Source organism: Naegleria fowleri, assembly GCF_008403515.1.
Source record: "Naegleria fowleri strain ATCC 30894 chromosome Unknown tig15, whole genome shotgun sequence".
Taxonomy (NCBI): domain Eukaryota; phylum Heterolobosea; class Eutetramitea; order Acrasida; family Naegleriidae; genus Naegleria; species Naegleria fowleri.
In genome coordinates, this window is record NW_025407947.1 from 38,766 (window position 1) to 60,373 (window position 21,608).

The 21,608-nt window shown below is 36.2% G+C and overlaps 4 protein-coding genes across 4 annotated transcripts; 3 read left to right on the top strand and 1 right to left on the bottom strand.

Annotated features, from left to right (window-relative positions):
• Nucleotides 1-1,269: 1,269 nt before the first annotated feature.
• On the top strand, nucleotides 1,270-1,926 carry FDP41_012541 (uncharacterized protein; the record flags this gene model as incomplete). Its single annotated transcript, XM_044703072.1, has 1 exon — nucleotides 1,270-1,926. One exon carries the CDS (start codon nucleotides 1,270-1,272, stop codon nucleotides 1,924-1,926), a length of 657 nt encoding a protein of 218 aa, XP_044565994.1.
• A 358-nt stretch (nucleotides 1,927-2,284) lies between these two features.
• FDP41_012542 (uncharacterized protein) lies at nucleotides 2,285-2,989 on the top strand (the record flags this gene model as incomplete). The annotated part of the gene is made up of 1 exon (XM_044703073.1): nucleotides 2,285-2,989. The coding sequence occupies one exon, from the start codon at nucleotides 2,285-2,287 to the stop codon at nucleotides 2,987-2,989; it is 705 nt and encodes a 234-aa protein (XP_044565995.1).
• A 1,632-nt stretch (nucleotides 2,990-4,621) lies between these two features.
• FDP41_012543 (uncharacterized protein) lies at nucleotides 4,622-5,894 on the bottom strand (the record flags this gene model as incomplete). Its single annotated transcript, XM_044703074.1, has 2 exons — nucleotides 4,622-5,554; nucleotides 5,607-5,894. 2 exons carry the CDS (start codon nucleotides 5,892-5,894, stop codon nucleotides 4,622-4,624), a joined length of 1,221 nt encoding a protein of 406 aa, XP_044565996.1.
• A 513-nt stretch (nucleotides 5,895-6,407) lies between these two features.
• Nucleotides 6,408-21,584, top strand: FDP41_012544 (uncharacterized protein; the record flags this gene model as incomplete). The annotated part of the gene is made up of 2 exons (XM_044703075.1): nucleotides 6,408-14,659; nucleotides 14,729-21,584. The coding sequence occupies 2 exons, from the start codon at nucleotides 6,408-6,410 to the stop codon at nucleotides 21,582-21,584; spliced, it is 15,108 nt and encodes a 5,035-aa protein (XP_044565997.1).
• Nucleotides 21,585-21,608: the final 24 nt, after the last annotated feature.

Consider the following 21,608-nt stretch of genomic DNA (forward strand, 5'->3'; position numbering starts at 1 on the left):
TCAACCATCTGAAATAATAATGAAAGACAACCACTCTTCGCCTCATTCATTGCAATCATTTAACAATGGTGATGCGTCTGCAAAGTCAACAGCAGAGAGAGTTAAAAAACCAATCACATCAGTCAGAACATCCATTTCAATAAAAGAGCTTTTGAATTGAACTGAATATGTGAATTTTTGCGAGTCTCAACTCTGACATTAGTTTAATAGATCTCAAAGTTCTTTTTAAGGTTGATGATGTGCGAATGTGAAGCATCATTTCGACATTAAATCATGTGACAGCAGCATCACGGTTATACATGGAAGAAAAGTACAACACTTGATGCGACACTGATGCCTTTCACTTGTCTCCCTGTGTATACAACTTTGAACACATGTCTCTATTTGTTAATTTTTGAATCCCTTTTCACCTCGTTTTTGCGCTGGAATATGCGCATATTCCTCCGACAAACCAAAAAAGTCTTCCTGATTAGTACGAACTCTATCTGAATATTCACTTGCCATGTGAACTCAAAATGTCGAGAAACACTTTCTTCAATTCACCACACAAAACAACATTAAAGAATGAAGAAATTCAATTAATTTACTTCTCCAAACACTATTCACAACAAAACATTCCACACCTCTCTCTCGCTCTCTCTCTGATGATGGACACGACATCTTTGAACAACCTCAACAATGACAATGGTTCTTCATCATCACAAATGACACGACGCCAAACACGACCTTCACAAAATGGAATTTCAGAAAATCCTTTTGATGGCTCTTTCAGTTTTTCACAATTTTTGAACATCCAACCACCACCACAAGCGTTCACACGGACGAATAGAAAGGGTCGCAAAGGAAGAAACCCACCTCAATTCTGTCCCACATCCTCCTCCTCCTTCACCAACACATCATCCTCATTCTTCGACACAAATGGTTAGAATCACGTCAGTAGTAATGAACCAAAAAACCAACCATCATCCAACAACAATAACATGGTGGCCATGAACCTCTCTTGTCAATCCCCACAATCCCCACAATCATTACCTCAACGTTCAACATCAATCGAACATCATGTTGACACTTCTCTTTCATCCTTTTTATCGCTAAAAGGTAAAATTGAAAAACCTCACCACCACAGGCAACAACAACTCCTCACGACAACGTCAAGAAAAAGATTACATTCACCCAATCTCTCGAATTTGGTACACTCCATGTTGGAACCAACAATATCAAACTCTTCAACCATCCAGTGCCGCCACCATCACCTCCATCCGATTGGAGATGATTCATCATCATCGACCAAGAGGTCCAGAAATTCTTAATTTCGAAACCAATTTATCCTCACACATGTCATCATCAGCAAGTGGTGTTTTCTCTTCTTCTTTCACCACTCGTAGTTCTTCTCAACAACATTATATATCACAAGAATCAGCGAATAATGATTCAACAACACTTCAACAACATGAAGTGACTAATCATACCAGTTCCATCACAATATCTGAATCCCATCTGAAAGCAGGAATGGCCCTCTTGTTGGGTTTCATGTGTGGAGTTCATGAGGATTTGCACCAAGCAGCAAAAACAATCTTATTGAAACATCATCCCATGTGTCAACAAAAACAACAACAGTTCATATCGGACCATGATGCATCTGTATCAGAAAACTCCTTGCAGATGGAAAAGAATCAGACTTCCAAAACAAGAATGATGAATTCTTATCATCAAGATCATTTGAAGAAGAATTGCAAACTGGTGGTTGTAGATGGTGAGAAAGGAAATTCAGAATTGCCAGCTGTTGACATTATGACAAGAAGCAAACAAAGAGTTGAACTCGCTCAACATCAAGAGCAATTACTGAAGGAATTTCAACAACAACCCCAACAACAACAGACAAAGAAAGGACGAATATCCATCTCAATAAAAGAGCTTTTGAATTGAATGTCTAGGACTTGGAAAATTCGAAAAAATCCATCGTAATTTCCTAAAAAAGCAAAATGCTTGGAATGTTATAACCTTATACTCAACACATGCTCGCACTAATGGTTGAAACACTATTTCCAAAACTGGTTTCGCATCCTTTTTGAGAAATTTCAAAGACACAGATCTAAAAGAACATTAACTTTCAGTTCGGACCTGTTGACATTTGTGAATCTTTATGAATGAACAGCATTTGCGAAATGTCACTTCCCACAAACACATCATCCTTCATTCAACAACGAAGGAATCCATGTCTTTACACACTCTTCTGGTTCACACAACATAAAAAAACAAAGTTGTGGCGTTGAGGAACTCTCTCATGTGTAACAGAAATCATCGTCCCAGTGAAAACCGTGTCATCAATGGCTCCCAATTTTCGAAACACAATCAGAGAGATGGTCAATTGTCAGTTGCCTTCAAAACAAACAACGTTTCAACAACTGATGCAATTTCTCTTTTGAACCTTCCTAAAAATAGTCAAACAATTTCTTTATCAACAACAAACAATTCTCGTTTAAAAGACAACAAGTTTCAGTGGATTCCCTTTCAAATCAAAAAGTCAAATCCACAATCTCTTAATGACAAATCCAACCTTAAAGGAATTCACAAAAAAGGAAATTCCACCTCTCACCAAAGGAAGAACAGACCCTTAACATTCCATCCTTTCAACATTCCACAAGAGGCAAATCCTCCAATCCGCAAGAATTCATTTCAAGTTGAGAAAGAACAATCTTTCCAACCTCCATTGCCAATCATCATGACACAACACAATCATCATTCGAAACTAGTGAACGAAACTTCCACAAGTTCTGAACTGTTTCCTTCAGAAACTCATTCATCCAATTCAATCATTGATCCTCCACAACTTTGTGAGACACATTTCACCTCAGCGACACTTAAGAAAGACCTCTCTGTGAAAACAACGAATTCATTTCCCTCACCTTTAACCAACTTCTATTTGAAGGCATCCATGAAAGCCTTGTTCGAGATGGCTCTGGAGTATCGATTGATACATGTACAGTAAAAAATTAATATACAGTATAAAAATTAATATAACAATATACTTGAAAATCAGGAAGAGGAGTTCCATTTACAAATTTGTTCGCAAAAGTGCTCATTTAGATCATCCTTAAACAAAATAATCAAAAAAATCATTTGAAAGAAGAAACCTCATTGACCATTGGCATCACCTCCGCTCTGTCCATGGGAAATTCAAATCGAAAGAAACCGAAACCACCATCAGATTTGTATTATTACAAGTTTTTCTTGGAGGGACCCGGTTCTCGTCCAAGCTTAACGGAGGTGAGGTTGAAAGAAGCAATCAATGAAGTGAAACTGCCACTTGTCAATTCTCGATGTGACGTGATGAAAGCTGTTGTTTGTGGGGGAACGTTTACTGTATTTCAAACAATGACCAACGAGTTGTATGTACTGGAAAACAAAAGCTCATATTTGGGAAGCTTTCCACTTCATTATTTTGGATTTCAAACCAATTCTTCGTCGGGCATAGTTCTATTGGACAAGATTCGACTAAAAACTCTTGTCAAGAGTGTAAAGAGTATTCATTGCTCTTGGGAGTGTATTGCTTTAAGAATGAAAAATGATGTTTTAAACCTGCGGGATGGTTTTCAATGAGTTTTAAATAATTTTTTCTCTGGTCCTTATTCAAACACTACTTTTGAAATTCAAAATATTTTCACTGGACCGTCAGCATATTATTTTCTAATTTGTGACAAAAGGAATCAATTTGTATTTCCACAAAACCCACGAAAAAATATTCACAATTCCTCCCTCTCATTCAAATATGAAAAACCCCAATCACCATGTGAAATTAATCAAAAAACCAAACAATCTAAAAAGAAAGAAGCTAATTTTAGGAGCTTGCAGTAGAGATTTTTGTGGAGAAGGAAACGATGCCATTCTCACATGAAATTTATTTATTGGATTTTTCATCCAAATGAATGAATGTGGAACAAGTTCAATTCAAAGCATTGCCTTTACCAGACTCTGAAACAGGTTCAAAAAAACAACTAAAACAAACATTGAAGGTTAAAGACATTGCTTGTGGCGTGCGTCATGCTTCATTGATATTAGAAAATGAAAATGTCTATTTTAGCGAATGGTGTTATCTCGAATCGATCGAATTCAAAGAATTGAACCTGTCCAGGTTTTCACGAAATAACCAATACTTCAATCCACAAAGAGTCATGTGTTCTGACGTATCAACATTTTATGTGAATGAAAACCTTGGAACGCTCATCGTTGGAAATCCATTGGGAAACATAAGCAAGACTAATAGAGCGTATTTAGTCCGTTTCAAAAGAAATTCACAACAAGAATCAATGATTCACATAAGGTATGAATTGACTGTTGGTGGATATCATTTTCTTCGCTATCCGTCTCAACATGTTTTATTTCAGAGTATACTCTTCTTTCGAATGAATTTGAAGAATCTTGCAGTAAGGAATGCGGAATGTGCAAAGAAAACACTTGACAGTTTTTGTGACATTTTAGTTTCATTGACATGCACGAACACTCACAATGATTTATTCACTACTTGATAAATGTATTGTCAGAATCAAACTAATGAACAAGTTGTGAATCAACCAACCATTCCATTGTGGATCATCTTTTTCGAAATGTGAAATTGTTTTTCTTAAGGTCCTTCCTTAATAGGTGCTCCAGTGGGTCTAATTTTTGAAGCATCTGCTCCCATCACGTAACCACATCCAGCACTACTACACATCTTGGTGAGAGTCTCTTTATCCATTTGTTGATCTCCCACCAATCGATGGAACAAGTCTCGTCGTTCCATTCCAGTGGTTGATTCTTCAGCTCTTTCTGGCATCATGACGGAGGAAAATCTCTCCACAACATCCTTAATCGACTTGTCATTCGAGGAAGTTTTCGAAATGCGTCCCTTCTCACTGAAAATGGCATACAAATAGTCCCAAGCGAAATCTTCGTCGACGAGTTGATCCTCTTTTTGAACGCGACGACTCTTTCTTTCTGCAATTTTAAGCTTCAAATCTTTGAGAGTTCCAATTTGTTTGACCTTCCATTTACCATGTCCCAAATTGTTGGTGAGCATTTCTGCCAATTCATTCATGTCGTAGGAGTTGGAAACAAAGGGAATGATCATGTTGGAAGTTTGTTCGAATAAGAGTGTGGAAGTGAGGGCACAGATTTGACCAACTTCTGGATACAGAGAAAAGTCAATGACAGGTGGCTTTTCAGAATTGTCTTTGCCATAGTATTCCACTAATTGTTCTTCCAAATTGAGAATTTTCCATTGATAGAATGGATCGAACAATCTTTCGAGAAAGACACCATTCAGGATGGAGGTGAAAGACATTTTCTCTTGATTCTTCTCCAATAAGGAACGAATTCTTTTACGAACGTCCATCTTCTCACATTCCCCATCTTGGAAATTCATAAAATCGACTGTGAAATCTGCAGGAATGTAACGTTTGACATTTCCACCTTCAAGACAAGCCTCAATGACATTGCTTTCGAATTCTTCTTCATTGTAACATCTTTCAAAGTCAGTGGCATTAATGAGGACGTCATACTTGGCAAAACGATCTTTCTGTTCATCAAAAATGTCAGTTGTCATGTTTGGCAAAATAACCTTAACTTACCAATTCCTTTCTTCCCAATTGATCAGTTCTCTCCACCGTCACACCATCCAACTGATTCACAAATTTCTCCGAATTGAAAGTATCCTTACGATCAGGAGTCACAAATGTGAATATTTTAAACGATGAATTCGTACTGCTCAAATAAAGCGTCTTGGAATTATCTTCTCCTTGTTGTAGGAATTTAGTTTTATTTTCTCGAATATTCACCAAAGATTGTAAAATATTTCGACCCAATCGACCACCACCATTGATCACACAAATACTTTTAATGGCCTTACTGGAGGACATGATGAAGTGATGATTTTTTTGAGAATCAAAGATGCGCATGTTAGGTCATTGTTAATTTTTGGGAATTAATTTTGAAACAGAATTTTCTAAATGAAGGTAATATCCAAAAATGAAAATATTAGATTAAGGGCATCATGATTCATTTTATACATCCACTTGGGGTTTCTCAATGAATAGTTTTTTCAAGGTGATCATGAGAATTTTCTGGCTCGATATTTTGTGAGGATTTTTGATCAAGTTTGCCAAATTTAGATTCTCGATAGTGAAGAATGAATCATGATTAGAAACGCGTGTGTTCGAACATTAGGTGGTGAGAAACGTGATTGAGAATTCCCATCCGTCCTCAAAATTTCAAAAAATCAACAACCTTCTTGTCTCGCTTTGTTGCAATCATTGTTGATCAATCATTGCCCACTGATTGAGTGTGGTTAATTGCACAACCAAATTCAACAACTACAAATAGCAACACAACAACCATTGTACTCATTGCTGAAAGACGACGACAACAGGAAGATGTTGCCCACCAACGATCCGCACTATCTCCGATACATGAAGGAACAAGAAGAAGAAGAAAAGAAGAAGAAACAGAATCAACAACAAGAACAACATCATCGTGATGATCCATCTGCTTCATCATCATCCACATCGGAACGTCTTGTAAATAATTCTTCGGTTCGTTCCAATAACAACAAAAACAACAACAACCATAACAGAGCATCTCCAAAACATCATCAAAAGCAAGAGGACAATGAAGACGATGCTTCCTTTCTTCCCAAAAGTATTGCTAATTATCAGGTGAATACGAGCCCATCATCTCACGATAAACAACAATTGGTAAGAACCAGAGAGGACCGAGATGGAATGAATACCAAAGGATCCGACCATCACCATGATGAGAACAATCCAACAACTGAAATGATCACGACTTCAGAAGAACTGGATCAAGAGGTTTCCTATCCTTCATCATTGGATCCTCATAGTGATGATGATAAACATTCAATCCCCAACTCATCACCACAATCAAAACCACATGAAGAACAGTCTCAACAACAATACTACAAGGTCATTGATACACATGTGGATCAACAACAAACTCTCTCATCAACATCGAGAAGGTTGAAGAAACGCAAAATGAATGATCGGGTTTCATCATCATCATCAACAAAATCCGAGAACCAAGAAGAAAATGCCACTCAAGTCTCATTGACCTCATCCATGGAGACTTCCATGAAGGCAATGGAATCTCCTCATCCAGAGAGTAGCAAGACAATGATGCAAGGGGTAGATACCAATGTGGACCTATCCACCCAAATGGTACTTTACTTCCATGTATTCATTCCGAGTGTTTATTTCGAAGATGAGGATGACGATCTCCAATCGAATATAGCTCCGAAAATTAGTATTCTCTATCAAAATTCCTCTCATGCGACATCGTTCTTCTCCAAGATGAAGAAGAAGGAAAACACGACCAAGAAATTAATTGTGCTGAAAAAATCTTCTTTTAATGAAGAAATTTGGGTTGGATGTGTTTTGCTTCCGAGAAAATTAAGTTTTTTGCAATTCAAAGTGTTGCTCGTCGATCCCAAAGATAAAATTGTGAACATTGACAAGGAAGTTAGTGGTGTGACATTTTTAAACTCGCTGAAGAAACAAAGTTCACATTTATATCTTCAATTTAAACCGAAACAAGAGAAAAGTGTAGGATTGTTAAAGTCAGCCATTCAAACATTCACACAGTCCAAGCGCTCAGTTTTGTTTTCTTTTGTGGAAGAGCTATTCTTGAATGCATTATCCATTGCTAACGAAACTTCTCAAGAGAAAAGTAGTTCCGTAGATGATAGGCGCGGTGATGACAAGGACGATTTGACTCTGCATCAACAAATTCAAGAACAACAAGAAAAACTAATTTATTTTTATGAACGGTTAGATGGTCTCTTTCAATGTTTGGAGCATTTGACAACCATTGGAAAAACTTCCTTTCAAGTGGCAGAACGATATGTTGCCAAAAGAAACTATTTTCGAGACTCTACTGTGACTGAATTGAAAAATTTCTTGCTTGACAATATTGAAAAATTTGGGGAAGATACCACAAACGTTGAATGTCGAGCAATCATGATTCTTTGTCTTTTTGAAAGACTATTTGCTCTCACTTCTCTAAAAGACCTGGATAATCTTCTGGATGCTGTGTATTTATTGCGATATTTAGATATTTATACGATTTCAGCCATTTATAATCATGTTCTTTCTCAACAATACATCAAATCTTCAAAGACGAACAATAATGCAAGCTATTTGGACGATATCAAGATATTGTTCAAATCCAGTGTTCAACAATTGATAAGATTATTTATGAAGCATTCTGAAAAGAAAAGTTTTTCATTTTGGATACTACTTTCTCCCTTCATTCATAGCGAATTCGGCACATCTTTTCATGGAAACTTTAATCAACTTGATACGTTAATCATGTATACTGATAGGAAAAGGTTTAATGATGAAATGAAAGAATTGTTTGCCATAGTGGAAGAAAGAAGTTCTCGCATCAGCCAACACATGAATTTTGTAACATCAAACCAAATTTCCATCATTATTTCGACCTTGTTCCAGCTGGCATCTTCCTCTTTTGAGCACGTACAGGTGATTTTACAATTTGGTAGATGTTTGAAATGTGCTAACGAACATGAACTCAATAGCGTTTTATTGAAATCATTTACTACCTTTGTGCAAGAGCACACAGAATGGACAGATGGAACAAAAGAAAAGCTTGCAATATTGAAAGGTATTATTTCTAGAGAGAAATCATTTACACGATCCATCTCTTTATTGGAAGGGTTACTTTCCAATGCAACACTTTCATCAGGAGGCAATATTGGATCCGTCGATCATGTTTTTGCTCCTGAAATTTTTGATATTGTTTTCACCTTCTTTGATGATGATGTATTCGTTAATAATTGTAGGGAGAATGATATGCAGAAAATTTCCAAACTACTCAAAGAAATGTTCAAGCAAATATTCAGCAAAAAGAATTCCACATATTTGGTTCGGAAATCGTTCAAATTACTCGAAATTCTTGAATTTTATGTAAGAATGTCATCTCGTCTTTCAAAATCTATTCTAAAATTAGAAGAATATCAGTTGTGCGTACTCGAATCATTCAAGAGCAACTATTATTTTACATCAGTGACAAATCAAGACTTGCTGAAAATTTTACTGGATTTCGAGGCAAAAACATCTATGCAAGATGGCACACTGTTTTTCAGAGTGTTAGAGGATGTGACATTTGATATTTGTAAGAAAATGGGATATTCATCCAAAGCATTGAACTCGCTGTTGGATTTTCTTGAAAAACATCTCAACGGTTTGGAGACTGCCATCACAGAACGACGTAGGGTTGCTCACTCCATTGTCAAACACATTACGAGGCACATATTCACAGAGGGAAGCATGACATCACTTTTGAACCATTCAGAATTGTGGTGTAGATGTTTTACATTATGCAACTCCAGTATAAGCACAGAAGAGCTTGAAAAAGCAAATCAATTGCTCGACCATTGGTGTAACGCAATTGTTGACCGTAGAGCAAATCTTGATATGTTGAAAGAACTGTTTGAGGGAAATAATAAGGAAAAGTTTGTTCAATTAGCAACGTCCACAGGAAGAGCTGTATTGAGCCTTCCGACATTGGTTGAACTTGAAGATGAGGTGGCTCAATTCATCTCTTTACAAAGGAAAACACACGATTTTTGTAATCATTATTGCCAAAACGAACACGTTGATAGCTCGTCGTTACGAGATATTCTAAAACGCTTGGACATTTCAATTGAACAACGTGCTCCATTTGATAGCATCAAACTGTTACTGAATGATCAACCTTTCTTGAAAGAATTGAACGAGCTTCAATACCTATGCAAGTCAGAGTTATTTTTGCAAATATGGAATCAAACAATTGACGAAGTTGTTCAAAAAGAGACTCAAATTGCCAACACCAACATGAACATTGAAGTCTCTGCTCAAAAGGTCGTTTTTTCCGTTAAAGATCTGAAAAATAGAGTGTTTGTGCTGATGATAAACAAGTGGCTCCAACTGTACAATAAGTTAAATGCGAAAACCATTTCATTCCAAGAAATGGAACATCAATTCGCAGGTTTAGAATCAGAAGAAGACATTAAAAACGAGATGAGGTTTCTCAAAACCACTTGCAAAGTAGATGGCGACGTTGAAGGTAATGCTACTTCTTTTAAACTAGTCGCGTATAGCATAGACTCGAAAGAATGGTGCGATTATCACACAAAGATCATTCATAGCTTCCTATTCATTGCAAAGCAAAAAACCTATGTTCCTCTCGTCATTAAGGTCTTGAGAAAGTTTAGCAAAGTTTTTAGCTCTTCCATTTTTGAAGATAAGTATTTCATGGGATTGACAGCTCTACACGACAAGTTTTTTGTTGAAAAATGGGAGAATGGAACTCTTTTCGATGTTGCTGACATTATCAGTGCTGCCAAAGAAGCTCTAAAACATTTGAGTAAGAACGAGTTGGATCTCATTCAAGTATTGGACCAATCTGATGATCTTCTTGAATGGCTATGGCAACATCATAATACAGTACAATTCAACGAACTTATAAGAGTTTGCAGAGAAGTCACTGCTGATGATGCTATCACTCTTCAATCATTTGCCTCTTTAATAAGCTGTCGTGAATATTTGTATGATATCGTTTATCCAGAAACGAAATTTAATTCATGTGAACTTTTCTTACAGACCATGAGGTCCCTTAATTCTAACAAAGATTCAAAAGAAATTGAAAGAAGAATTCAAGATGTATCGTTTATTAGAAAGAATTTAGAGTCTGTGAAACAAATATTTAGAGACAAGACAAGAAGTCCTTCTGTCAACTCTCTTCTCAAACTACTGGAAATTATGGAGTCAGGATCTTTCAAAATTTCAGCGAAATCAAGTTTCACGTCAAATGAATATTCATTTGAGGACCTGATTACATACACACTCCCAAACTCTTCAAAGACCAAAACATTTACCATATCTGACTTGTTGGATATCCGTACAACGGTTCTAAACACGTCTGTTCCTCGAGAGTTAAAAGAAAAACATCAAAACCTAGATTTTGAAATGAATCGCTTCATTCAATTAATTAATATTCTATTGAACCTAAAAGAATCTGTGACAGAATTGATCAAGAATGGAAATATATTAATTGACAACTATGAGTATGAATTTTGTCTTAGTCATCCAAACAGTGTCGAGAAAGAAATTGAAAAGCTTAGAAATGAAGCAAATAGATTGGACATACTTAACTCTGCATGGAAGATAGATATCAAAAATATTCGACAAAAATATCCATATCTGAACTATTTTAACATGCGAGAGCTCAGACAAATATTGAAGTGGCTTGAATGCAACGACACTACAAATCTACACTCCATGTTCAAAGCCATTAGAAGAGAATTTTCCGATAGACATTTAGAATTGTTCATATCAGAATGGCAAAACAAGTATAATTTCATAGCTGTAGACAATGATTTTTCGTGCGCTGTACTAGAAAGCCTTGGAACCTTGCTGTTCACATTATTCGGTGACACTGAAGACATAATTTTACAAAAAGATAGAGCCATTGCGTTTTCTGCCAAAAAAGATATTGCTTTATCCCTCACTAAATCCAATCAAGATGTTGAAAATGTGTTTGCGATTTCCTGCCAAAATGAACAAGAGGTTGAGTCAGTTGTACTCTCACTGTATGCAGTGCAATCAAGACTACCTGAAATGTATGAAGTATTAATGTGCAATAGTAGAACAAAATTGGAAGATATTTTACTCTTGTTTACGAGATGGTCCCAAACAAGATCTCAATCCTTCGCTAGTAGGAGAATATTTACTTTATCGAATGTCCATCTGCTGTCATATACAACGCAATGTCAAGTGGTTGACAAATTGAAATTGTACCTTCACAATCCTGATATCAAGATGGCTCCTCCTTTAGTCATTGTTTCGGGTAACGCCCACCAACGTATTGTCAATGCCTTTTCTAATTTCAGGTTTGATGGGGCTGCCATTGCTCTCACCTTCGACGAAATGGTTGAAGTTTACTCACAAGTTTGCAATGTCTATTCATGTGGCACCTTTGTTTATACGTCCAAGCACTCAGGAGCTGGTAAAACACATTCAATACTCAAGTATGCCTTTGAGAACAAGTTGGAACTAGTTTCTATTTCTTTAAGAGAAAGTGTTGATGTTTCAAACTTAATTTCTCAACTAAAAGAGAAAACCAACAGAAATCATCCTGTTACTCTCTATTTCAACATTTCATCACATGTTGACAGTATTGTAAATGCCATACTTTTTCAGCTTATTGTAGTTGGGTCGATATCTGATTATAATGGACAGGTGTATCACAGAAGAGAGGTTGATAGTATTTTGATTGAGATCCCTAATGCTCCTCAAAATATTACTCTTGAAAAGTTTGTGCCCTTGTGCAATTTCTTACCGAAACATGTATGTGAAGTGAACGCTGAAACATTGAGCACAGAGAAAAAGTTTGAATTAGATGAGTTGGGAAGAATTATCTCAACCGTTAACAACAAGCTTATTTTTGTTTGCTCAATATTGAAAGCATTCGACAGGGGTATCTTCTCAAATCCAGAACAGTTTAACAATTTTGTACATGACGAATATTTGGATCCACAAGAATGCTTTGAGATTTTGATGCGATATTGTAATAATACTGGGCAACCATCATACGGTCTAATTACGAATTTTGTTGATTTCACCTATGAATTTTTCCAGTCAATTACGAAATATGATATGCTGCGTTGGCTTCCAAGCTATGAGCCCTTAACTGCCAAAATTCCTCACTCTCTCGTTGCTCTTACCTTGGAAATGACAAAAGATTTCGCTATGAGACAGTTAGTTCTTAATTTCAACACTTCCAATCCCTCTCTAGAGGAATACGCCAAACGTTTTTCAACAATTCGAAAATGGGAACACTCCACTCATACGGTGCTAATATTCGCGACAGAAGATCTGGGTGTTACAGGTTTCAACGTCATTTCTCTGAGTCAAGAATCAGTTAAAAAGTTCTTCAGTGAACAGGAAATACAAATTCTTCATCTGCAAGGATTGGACATCAATTTCGATTTTAACAAAAGCTTAACCCAAAATGGACAAATAGAAACGGAAGTGCAAGGGCTTAAATTTTTGACCATGGTTAATGGAGGTTATATTCATGGAATGGCAGAATATTATGACATTTCCCTAAGAGAAAAGATTTCAAACAGCGATTACGTACTTACTCAAGATAATCTGATGAAAATGTTTGCAATTATATTACGATTTAAATGCAATCTACCAGTGATTATTCTTGGTGAAACCGGATGTGGAAAGAGTTTTCTTATGGCCTATCTCTGTAAAATATTGGATATGGATCTTCGACGAATTACGCTTCATGGTGGTCATACTGAGAAAGATATTATTGATTTCATTTATCCAATTATTGAGGAAGCAAATAGCCACGAGATGGCAAATTATATTGTTTTCTTTGATGAATCTAATACTTGTGCGCATACTGGTATTCTTAAAGAGATTGTATGTGATCGTGTATTGAATGGCCTTCCAATTCCTAAAAACATTAAGATTGTTTGCGCTTTAAACCCATACCGTCTAAAGAACGAACATACTAAAAGGATTGAGGCCGTTATTCAGTCTCAAAGTGGAATTTTGTACAAACATCCATCATTCAAGAACATTCCTGATCCTTTAGAAAACCTAGTGTACCGAGTTCATCCTCTCCCAGATAGTTTTGTTGATCATGTGTATGAATTTGGTTCTCTATCCATCGAAACAGAAAGAATCTATATTCGTAGCATGTTGCAAAAGGGACTGCGTTCCTATGTGACACATGCTCAACAAAATCTGGCGTTAGATGTATTTGTTGACTTAATATGCACCTCCCAACAATTCATTAGAGATACCATGCACGAAGTCAGCGTGGTGAGCTTAAGAGATGTGAAGAGAGCCGTGCAAGTTTTTTCGTGGCTGTTCGAAGAGCACAAAAAAGCCAGTGATTCAGTGTTTTGGGACATTATCAAATTGGATAACCAACTGGTAGATTTTAATATTCACAATATTAACTTTTTGAAGTGTCTTGTTTTGACTTTAGCGTTTACATTTTACAGCAGACTCAACAGAGATCAACGACTATCCTATCTACAACAGATTTATAATGTTGCAAGACCTGTAATTTCTTCACTCACACCTCAGTTCTTTATTCAAACAACGACCAAGTATCAAATAGAGTTGACAACTCAGCTCAATCCTGGAGAAGGTATTTCTTTGAATGAGGCCCTAACAGAGAACTGTTTTATGCTCTTTTTAGCACTTCTAAACCACATCCCAATCATATTGGTTGGTTTTGCAGGTTCATCAAAATCTCTTGCCGTTGACTTGATTTCAAAGGCAATGAGGGGAAAGGCATCGGCCAACAAAAGGTTGCATCATCTACCAGATATTAATATTTTTGCTTATCAATGTTCTCCATTGTCAACAGCAAAAGGTATTGCTCAAACATTTAGATCTGCAAGACGTTACGCTGAAGAAAGTTCAGGAAACTCTTCACTTTCTGTCGTATTGCTTGATGAAATCAGTTTGGCTGATTCTCCAAACTTACCTTTAAAAATCTTACATCACGAGTTGGAAGACTTGGAGAAGATTAGTTTCATTGCAATCAGTAACTATAGCTTGGACAGCTCAAAGATGAACAGGTACGTTTTATTTCGAATTTTTCAGTAATATCCTCAACATGATTTCTCTAATTGTATTAATACACATAGAATGAGTATTCTCTACAGATCAATACCAACAGCGAAAGATTTAAAAAATACTGCGAAAGGTATTATTGGAGTTAAAAAATTGCAATTGAACAATTACTTGGAAAGTATCGCCCAAAGCTATTTAGAGCTTTTTAACACTCAAAAAATCAAACTATTTTTCGGATTGAGAGACTTTTACCAATGCATCAAATTTTTGAATAGAGTGGTCAATGATAAGATGCAATATGACGGTAAAGTGGTGAGCTTTGATCAAGCATTACTTTTGGCAATTTTGCGTAATTTTGGAGGAGTTCCAAAGGACCAAGTGCATGCAATCTTGAAAATATTCGAGACAAAAACTGGTATCAACCTATGTTCAAGTCAAATATCAAAGCCAACAAATAAGGAACTTATTCAAATGAACTTGAAAGATAGTACCATGGCCAGACATCTAATGCTGTTAACACACAACAATGCAGCCTTGAATTTATTGTTCGATTACAATATACTTTCGCTATCGGATACGTTGGTACTTTTTGGTAGTGACTTTCCAATGGAAAATAATGATAACTTCACTCTATCTCTTCAATTACAAAAGATCAAGCTGGCAATGTCTGACGGAAGGACGGTAGTACTTGTACATTGTGAATCTCTTTATGAAAGCTTGTATGATTTACTGAATCAACATTATGTAGTTGTTGAGCAGAAGAAGTTTGCAAGATTGGCATTTGGAAATGAATCTGTGACATGTTCTGTGCATGACAACTTTAGAATTATAGTAATTGCAGAGGCCAGCGATGCATACTCCAAACTAGCGGCACCTTTTTTAAATAGATTAGAAAAGCATTCCTTCAACCGTATTGATTTCATGACAGAAGAAAATAGTATTTCCTTGTCCATGCTAGAAACATTTGTTTCAAATTTGGTTGAGGACGGACTTCAAAATCTTTCCAAAATTTTTGTAGGATGCCATGATGAATCTCTTAAAAGTTTAGTTCAAGCATTGTATTCCACTGAAATGGATAATATGGTTGATGAAGGTACTTCTTATGTGTACCTCAATGCCATTGAGAAATTACTGTGGGTTGCGTCACCTGAATACATTGTAAAGTCTGGCAACCGGGAAATTATTGAAAAATATTTCACCCAACAAGACCATAGCTCACTTTCGTCATTTTTAAACAAGGTATTTTCACATCCTGAAGAATGGGCATACACGAAATCGAACGGTATTCAAGCTGTTGTGATGACATACTCACCTCTCGATATTAATATTGAAAATTTGGTTAGAAACGACGTTACCTTTGTGAAGAATGAAGAAATGATGACCAAATTCATTCAACTCCATGAACTGAAAACATCAGCAGACCTTAATTCTGAACTAGATCAATTTTTCAATTCAGATGACGATCAATCATTGCTTATTATTTTAGCAGATCCTAACGCTTCCTCTGTTCGAAGAATTCGTTACGCTCAATACACTTGTGAAAATAAGCGTGAACTTTTCATCAAAGACAATCCCTCCAAGATTCGTAATGTGGTCATTGTAGTGAATTTAATTAGAGGACTTTCCATTCAAGAATCTCGATTCACCTTCGATTTTGACAAGCGTTGGAATTACGTATTTATAGATGACATTTGTTCATATGCAAAAGCGGTGTTTCCTGATATGTACACATTGGTGAGCAAACCATTGAGCAAGATTATTACTGAAATTCCCATCATGGATTTAAGCTTGTCAAATTTACACAACTCTCTTTCGAGAATTGTGTACCCATATCCAAGAACTCCTGATTCTATTCAAAAACAAATTGTTACAATCCGGAATTTATTATCGGACCCACAAAATAGATTTTATGAAATCGTTCAGGAAAAGATGTTAGATGTGCTAAAACTTACTATAAAGCACGACGATCGATGGTATTTGGAGGTAATAGAAGACGAGAAACTCTTGCAGATATGTGGTACTTTGAACTCTGCTTTGCAATATTTCATCTCCAAGAAACTGTTCATTACGTTTGCAGCAGTACTGAGCTTGATCGACAGGTTTAATAACTTTTCACTCCTGAGCGACCATGCTGTTCAAGAAGTGTGGCTGCAAATATTCGACCAAAATGTTCAACCGAAAATGATTCAAGATTTACTAATTTCTGAACAGTTACACGGGCACATTAATGTGCAATACGGAACACAAATTCCTCACTTTAATTCTCAATTTCCATTCAGTTTTTTAATTTCTCTTGTCAGCGAGAACGTAAGGAAAAACATGGTTGAAAATAGCAACGACAAGGACAGCATGTTGGAGAAGTTAGAAAAGAATTTCGAATTTACATATCCAAATCTATTGCAGTATACATTTACTAACAACAATTCATCGAATCTAATGATTGATGAGAACAAGCAATATTTAAATTACTCAATGGCTGAACGGTTCATTCATGATTATTTCATCATGTACGGCTTCAAAAGCTCAACACTGTCTCACGATGAATGTCAACAGTTGGTCATGGAAATTGTAAATAAGGACTTGAGAAACAACAGTGAGTTTTCTATTACAGATCTGCAGGTTGCGTATTGGACACAGGAACCTAGAATCAAGACATACTTCCAAGTATTGGATCTAGTTAGAGATTCTAAACTTTTTGAAAACTTGATCTATAATATTCCAACCTTTGAATCAATTATTGATTGTGACGTTTTCTTGTATCAATTAGTGGTAGATGTAATCAACCCCACTGTTGCCATCAACTGGCATTCATTAGTAGAGATCGAACAGAGTCGAGGTTGGGTTTCCAAAGTTCAGATCCTATCAGAGTGTTGTCGGCTGCTGAGACAATTAATTGAAAGCAGCATGCTCACAGAAAATGTTAGCGATAACACTCGATCAAACTATGTCAAACAAAATCATACATGGAAGTGTATAAGCTTCTTCACCAAATTCTTACAAGATTTGGCATTCAAAAAAGGAATTGATGAGGATTCTTTGGATGTGTCCATTTGTGAAAATTATTGGAAAAAGTTGTCAAGTTCAGAAACAACTCACTTCGAGCAGCCTAATATGTTGATAGATTTTCTTCAAACGCTCACTGATATTAACAAGAGATTTAGTCGATCTGAGATTGCTGAAGATTTCGAATGTTTCATTTGCTATTCGATTCCAGAACCAAGCCAACTGAGAAAAACTAAATGCTGTTCCAGATATGTGTGTACTGAATGCGCTCACGATTTTTGCTTAAGAAAGACGCGAAATGGAACCCCTTTTCAACCATGTGGATGGTGCCAGAGAGGTGTTAATTTATCATCAGTGGAAACATATGCTGAGTTGTGCGATCAACATCTTGATCAAGTCCAAGAAATGTCTTCCAAAGAAAATATTTTTATTGAAAGGGCAAGCAAATTGATTGAGATATTCACAACTCAATATTGTTTGCAATCCGAAAACATTGAACAATTGTCTACTTCCCTTATTTCGACCATCGTACAGTATTTGAGCGAAAACAAAAAGGTTTTATCTGAGAACAAGTTATTGAAATTCATTGTCAACGATTCAATCAGGTCCTCCGTCATTCGATCGTTGTTTGCTTTGAGCAAGCAAAATCATGAGATTAATGCTATTATTGAACATGAATTAGAAGAGCAACTCTCAAGATTATATTCAGAGTTTAATCACGCAGATTTCCCTCTTGCTGTTGCCATTTCACAGATTTTGGAAGACGAAATGGAATCATCCATGACTGAAGAATCGGACAAGGAACAATTGTTGCACCAAAAACTGGACGACCTCAAGGCTGTGGAACCTCTTCCAGGTGAAATACTGAAATTTTTGCAAAATATTAGTTCCTGTAAGGTAGCAGTGCGATGGTTTGCACAGTATGTGACAAGCAAAAAGGAACCTTCATTGGAATTCACAGAAACGATCGATAATTTATTCCAAAATAATTATTCCCTTCTCGTATTTTTCTTGAGAGAATTGACAAAAGTCATTGGCCTTTCTGCCACTAGAAACATGATTAATTATCATCCCTTGCTAAAACAAATGAAATTTATCGAGACATGGAAACAAAGAGAAGAAGTCATTATTTTCATATCAGATAATGGAGCTCTTTCAGACTCGAATCCTTTTGCTACCTTGTATCAACAATTACCAAATGCAGATTTGAATTACAATACCATGCGAGATGCTTTGGAACAATTGCGTGTATCAGATGCTAAAACTGATACCCTATTCAACACATTATATGAGAAATCAAGAAACTCAAGAAATATTTTTTGTGCCTTGCTGTTAATGACATTGCTGGAGCATGTGACGTTGAGACATAAAATTTCACAAAACAACAATCATCACTTGCTTGTTTGGATGAGGAATAACAAAGCCAAGCTTGTTGTGTTTGGAAATATTTCGGTTTCTCATATTGTGGAAAGATTAATTGAGAACAAAATACCTAACTTTGAAGTCACTCCAGAAACACCCATGTCAAAGATTCATTTATTGCGATGTCTCATTCACCAAATTGCAATGGTCCTATGGAATTTGAACGCTCCTGCAATGGGATTTTTCTCTCACTGCTTGACAGACATTGCTCCACTTCGCAACACTCTATTCCCAACCATGAATGATGACATTGTGTCAACATTAACACAAATCACAGGAGGAAAGACCTACACGTGCCCCAATGGTCATGCATACATCATAACTGAATGTGGTCGCGCATGGGTTACCGATTTTTGCAGAGAATGTGGTCAACCCATTGGTGGAGGCAATCACATTCTATTAAATACTAACAGAGAGTACCACAATGCAGACAATACTCCTTTGAATTATTGTGCAAGAAGTGCTGCAGAAGAAACCAGTCCAGCAGATGTTCATAGCACCAACAGAGATTTGTCCTCAACTGAGTTTAGATTGATTCGATTGATCATGAGTGGCTTACTCTTTTCCAGTGGCGTCTTCTTCAACAATAATACTCGAATACTCATCAATACTCAATACTGTAATCCTCGAGATGCTAATCAATATTTTATGGAACATTACATGAATGATTGGCACATTCTTTCGCAATTAACAGGACGAAATGAAGAGGATTTAAGCATCATCCTGCATCATACATTTGCATTAATTATTAGCAAAGCTTCCACACTGAATACCATGTTCCGGTTTAACACCTTAACAAACAAAGATGAACGACGACCTTTCGAAAATAATTTTTGCATGCAACTACTTGAAGGAAATTTTAAACCAGATCGTATGATGACATTTATTCAAGAGGCACTACAAAGACACAACGGAGAAAGAAGGGAACATAACATCACCTTAACAAATAGTAAGCTTTTGAAACACATGTATCCAGACCAAGAAGTTCTCTCTATTCAGGAACGAAATCTTTTACTTCCATCAATTTTCATGCCTGTTGAGAACATTACTTTGGAGCATTTCATGAATAGCCTTAAACAAACTTCTTCGATAGACAGCCTTCAGGCATTAACACTTGTTGTTGATAATATGGTAGCTCTTCAAGCTATGCATTATTTACCAAGCATTTTTGAATTGTATCGTTTAGTGTGCAAGAGATTTGACAAGAGAATTCGCCGAGAACATGCTCTGAACACTACTGTGCGTCAAACTATTTCTGCCATTGAGGATGAAAACGAAAGAAAACTGTTTGCTGAATGTTTTGAATGTTTTTCACAAGCTTGGAATTCGGTCTTCAAACTAGTGGAGAGATATGAATGTTTAGAAATTCCACATCACATGAAGGAGGTTAAAATGTCTCAAGATCAGCCACTCATTTACATTGTACCATCTGAAAAGGATGAATCACTCTTTGGCATTGCATTGGTTCACTACTTGGTTGGAGTTCAAAACAAACTTTCAGAGTCGATATCAAAAGAATATTTCAACATGGAATCGAAAGATATTCGTGTTGTGACAAGTCGAGAATTGACACCAGTTCATGTTGTTAATATTTCCTTGGAACGTCATTTACTTCCTTTCATTAAGGATCACTGCAATCGTTCTCTCAGTTTTGAAAAGCCACAACAGATTATTTACGACTTTGCCTTTATTCAGACATACTTGGTTGACAATTTCTTTTTAGGAAAACCACTGATTGAAATTCAAATCAAAATGCTTGATTTCACTGGAGAAATCAGAACGACAGGAGCAAAAGAAAAGTTTTCTGCACTTAAAAAACGTAATACAAAGATTTCTAATGACAAGTTGAGCCAAGAGGAGCAAGAAATGGTCATTAATGAATTAGGAGGACCAGGTGGTAGATCCGAACGATGTGTTTCTTGTTTTAGATACGTTGAAATGGCCATTCACTTTATTCAATCATCAATTTCAGCAGAATCAGGAGTGAGTGTACAATTTTTGGAAAAATATCTGGTCGATTATCTCGAAAAGGATTTAATGATCAATGATTCAAGAAAATTGTTTGGTTCTTTATCTCAAAGTCTACAAATTAAGCATTTGGATCATTTATTTGAAATTCTTGAACAACATTTGACTTTGGATATTTTCGCAGGAATACACGACAACTACAAGGAACCCTTGTCACAAGAATTGAAAAACAAGTTATCGACAAAGGTTGTGCCATATATTGATTGCCAAATGTTAATGACTTCCATGAGAGATGCAATGGTTAAATATTTATCAGAAACCTTTACTCAAAAAGACTCGGATTTATGTGATTGGTTGCAAGATTTACCATTACCTGAATATTTCCAAGCGGGTCAAGGAGAACATGCACTCGATGTTTCAACAATTGGAGAATTGGATTGGTTCAGAGAAATTCCAAAGAAGACCTTCAAAGTTGCTCATGCTTTAGATTTTTACAAGACTTTGGAAGAGACCCTTGACCACAAGCCCAAACAATAAAAACATAGAGAGCTCTCATAAAAT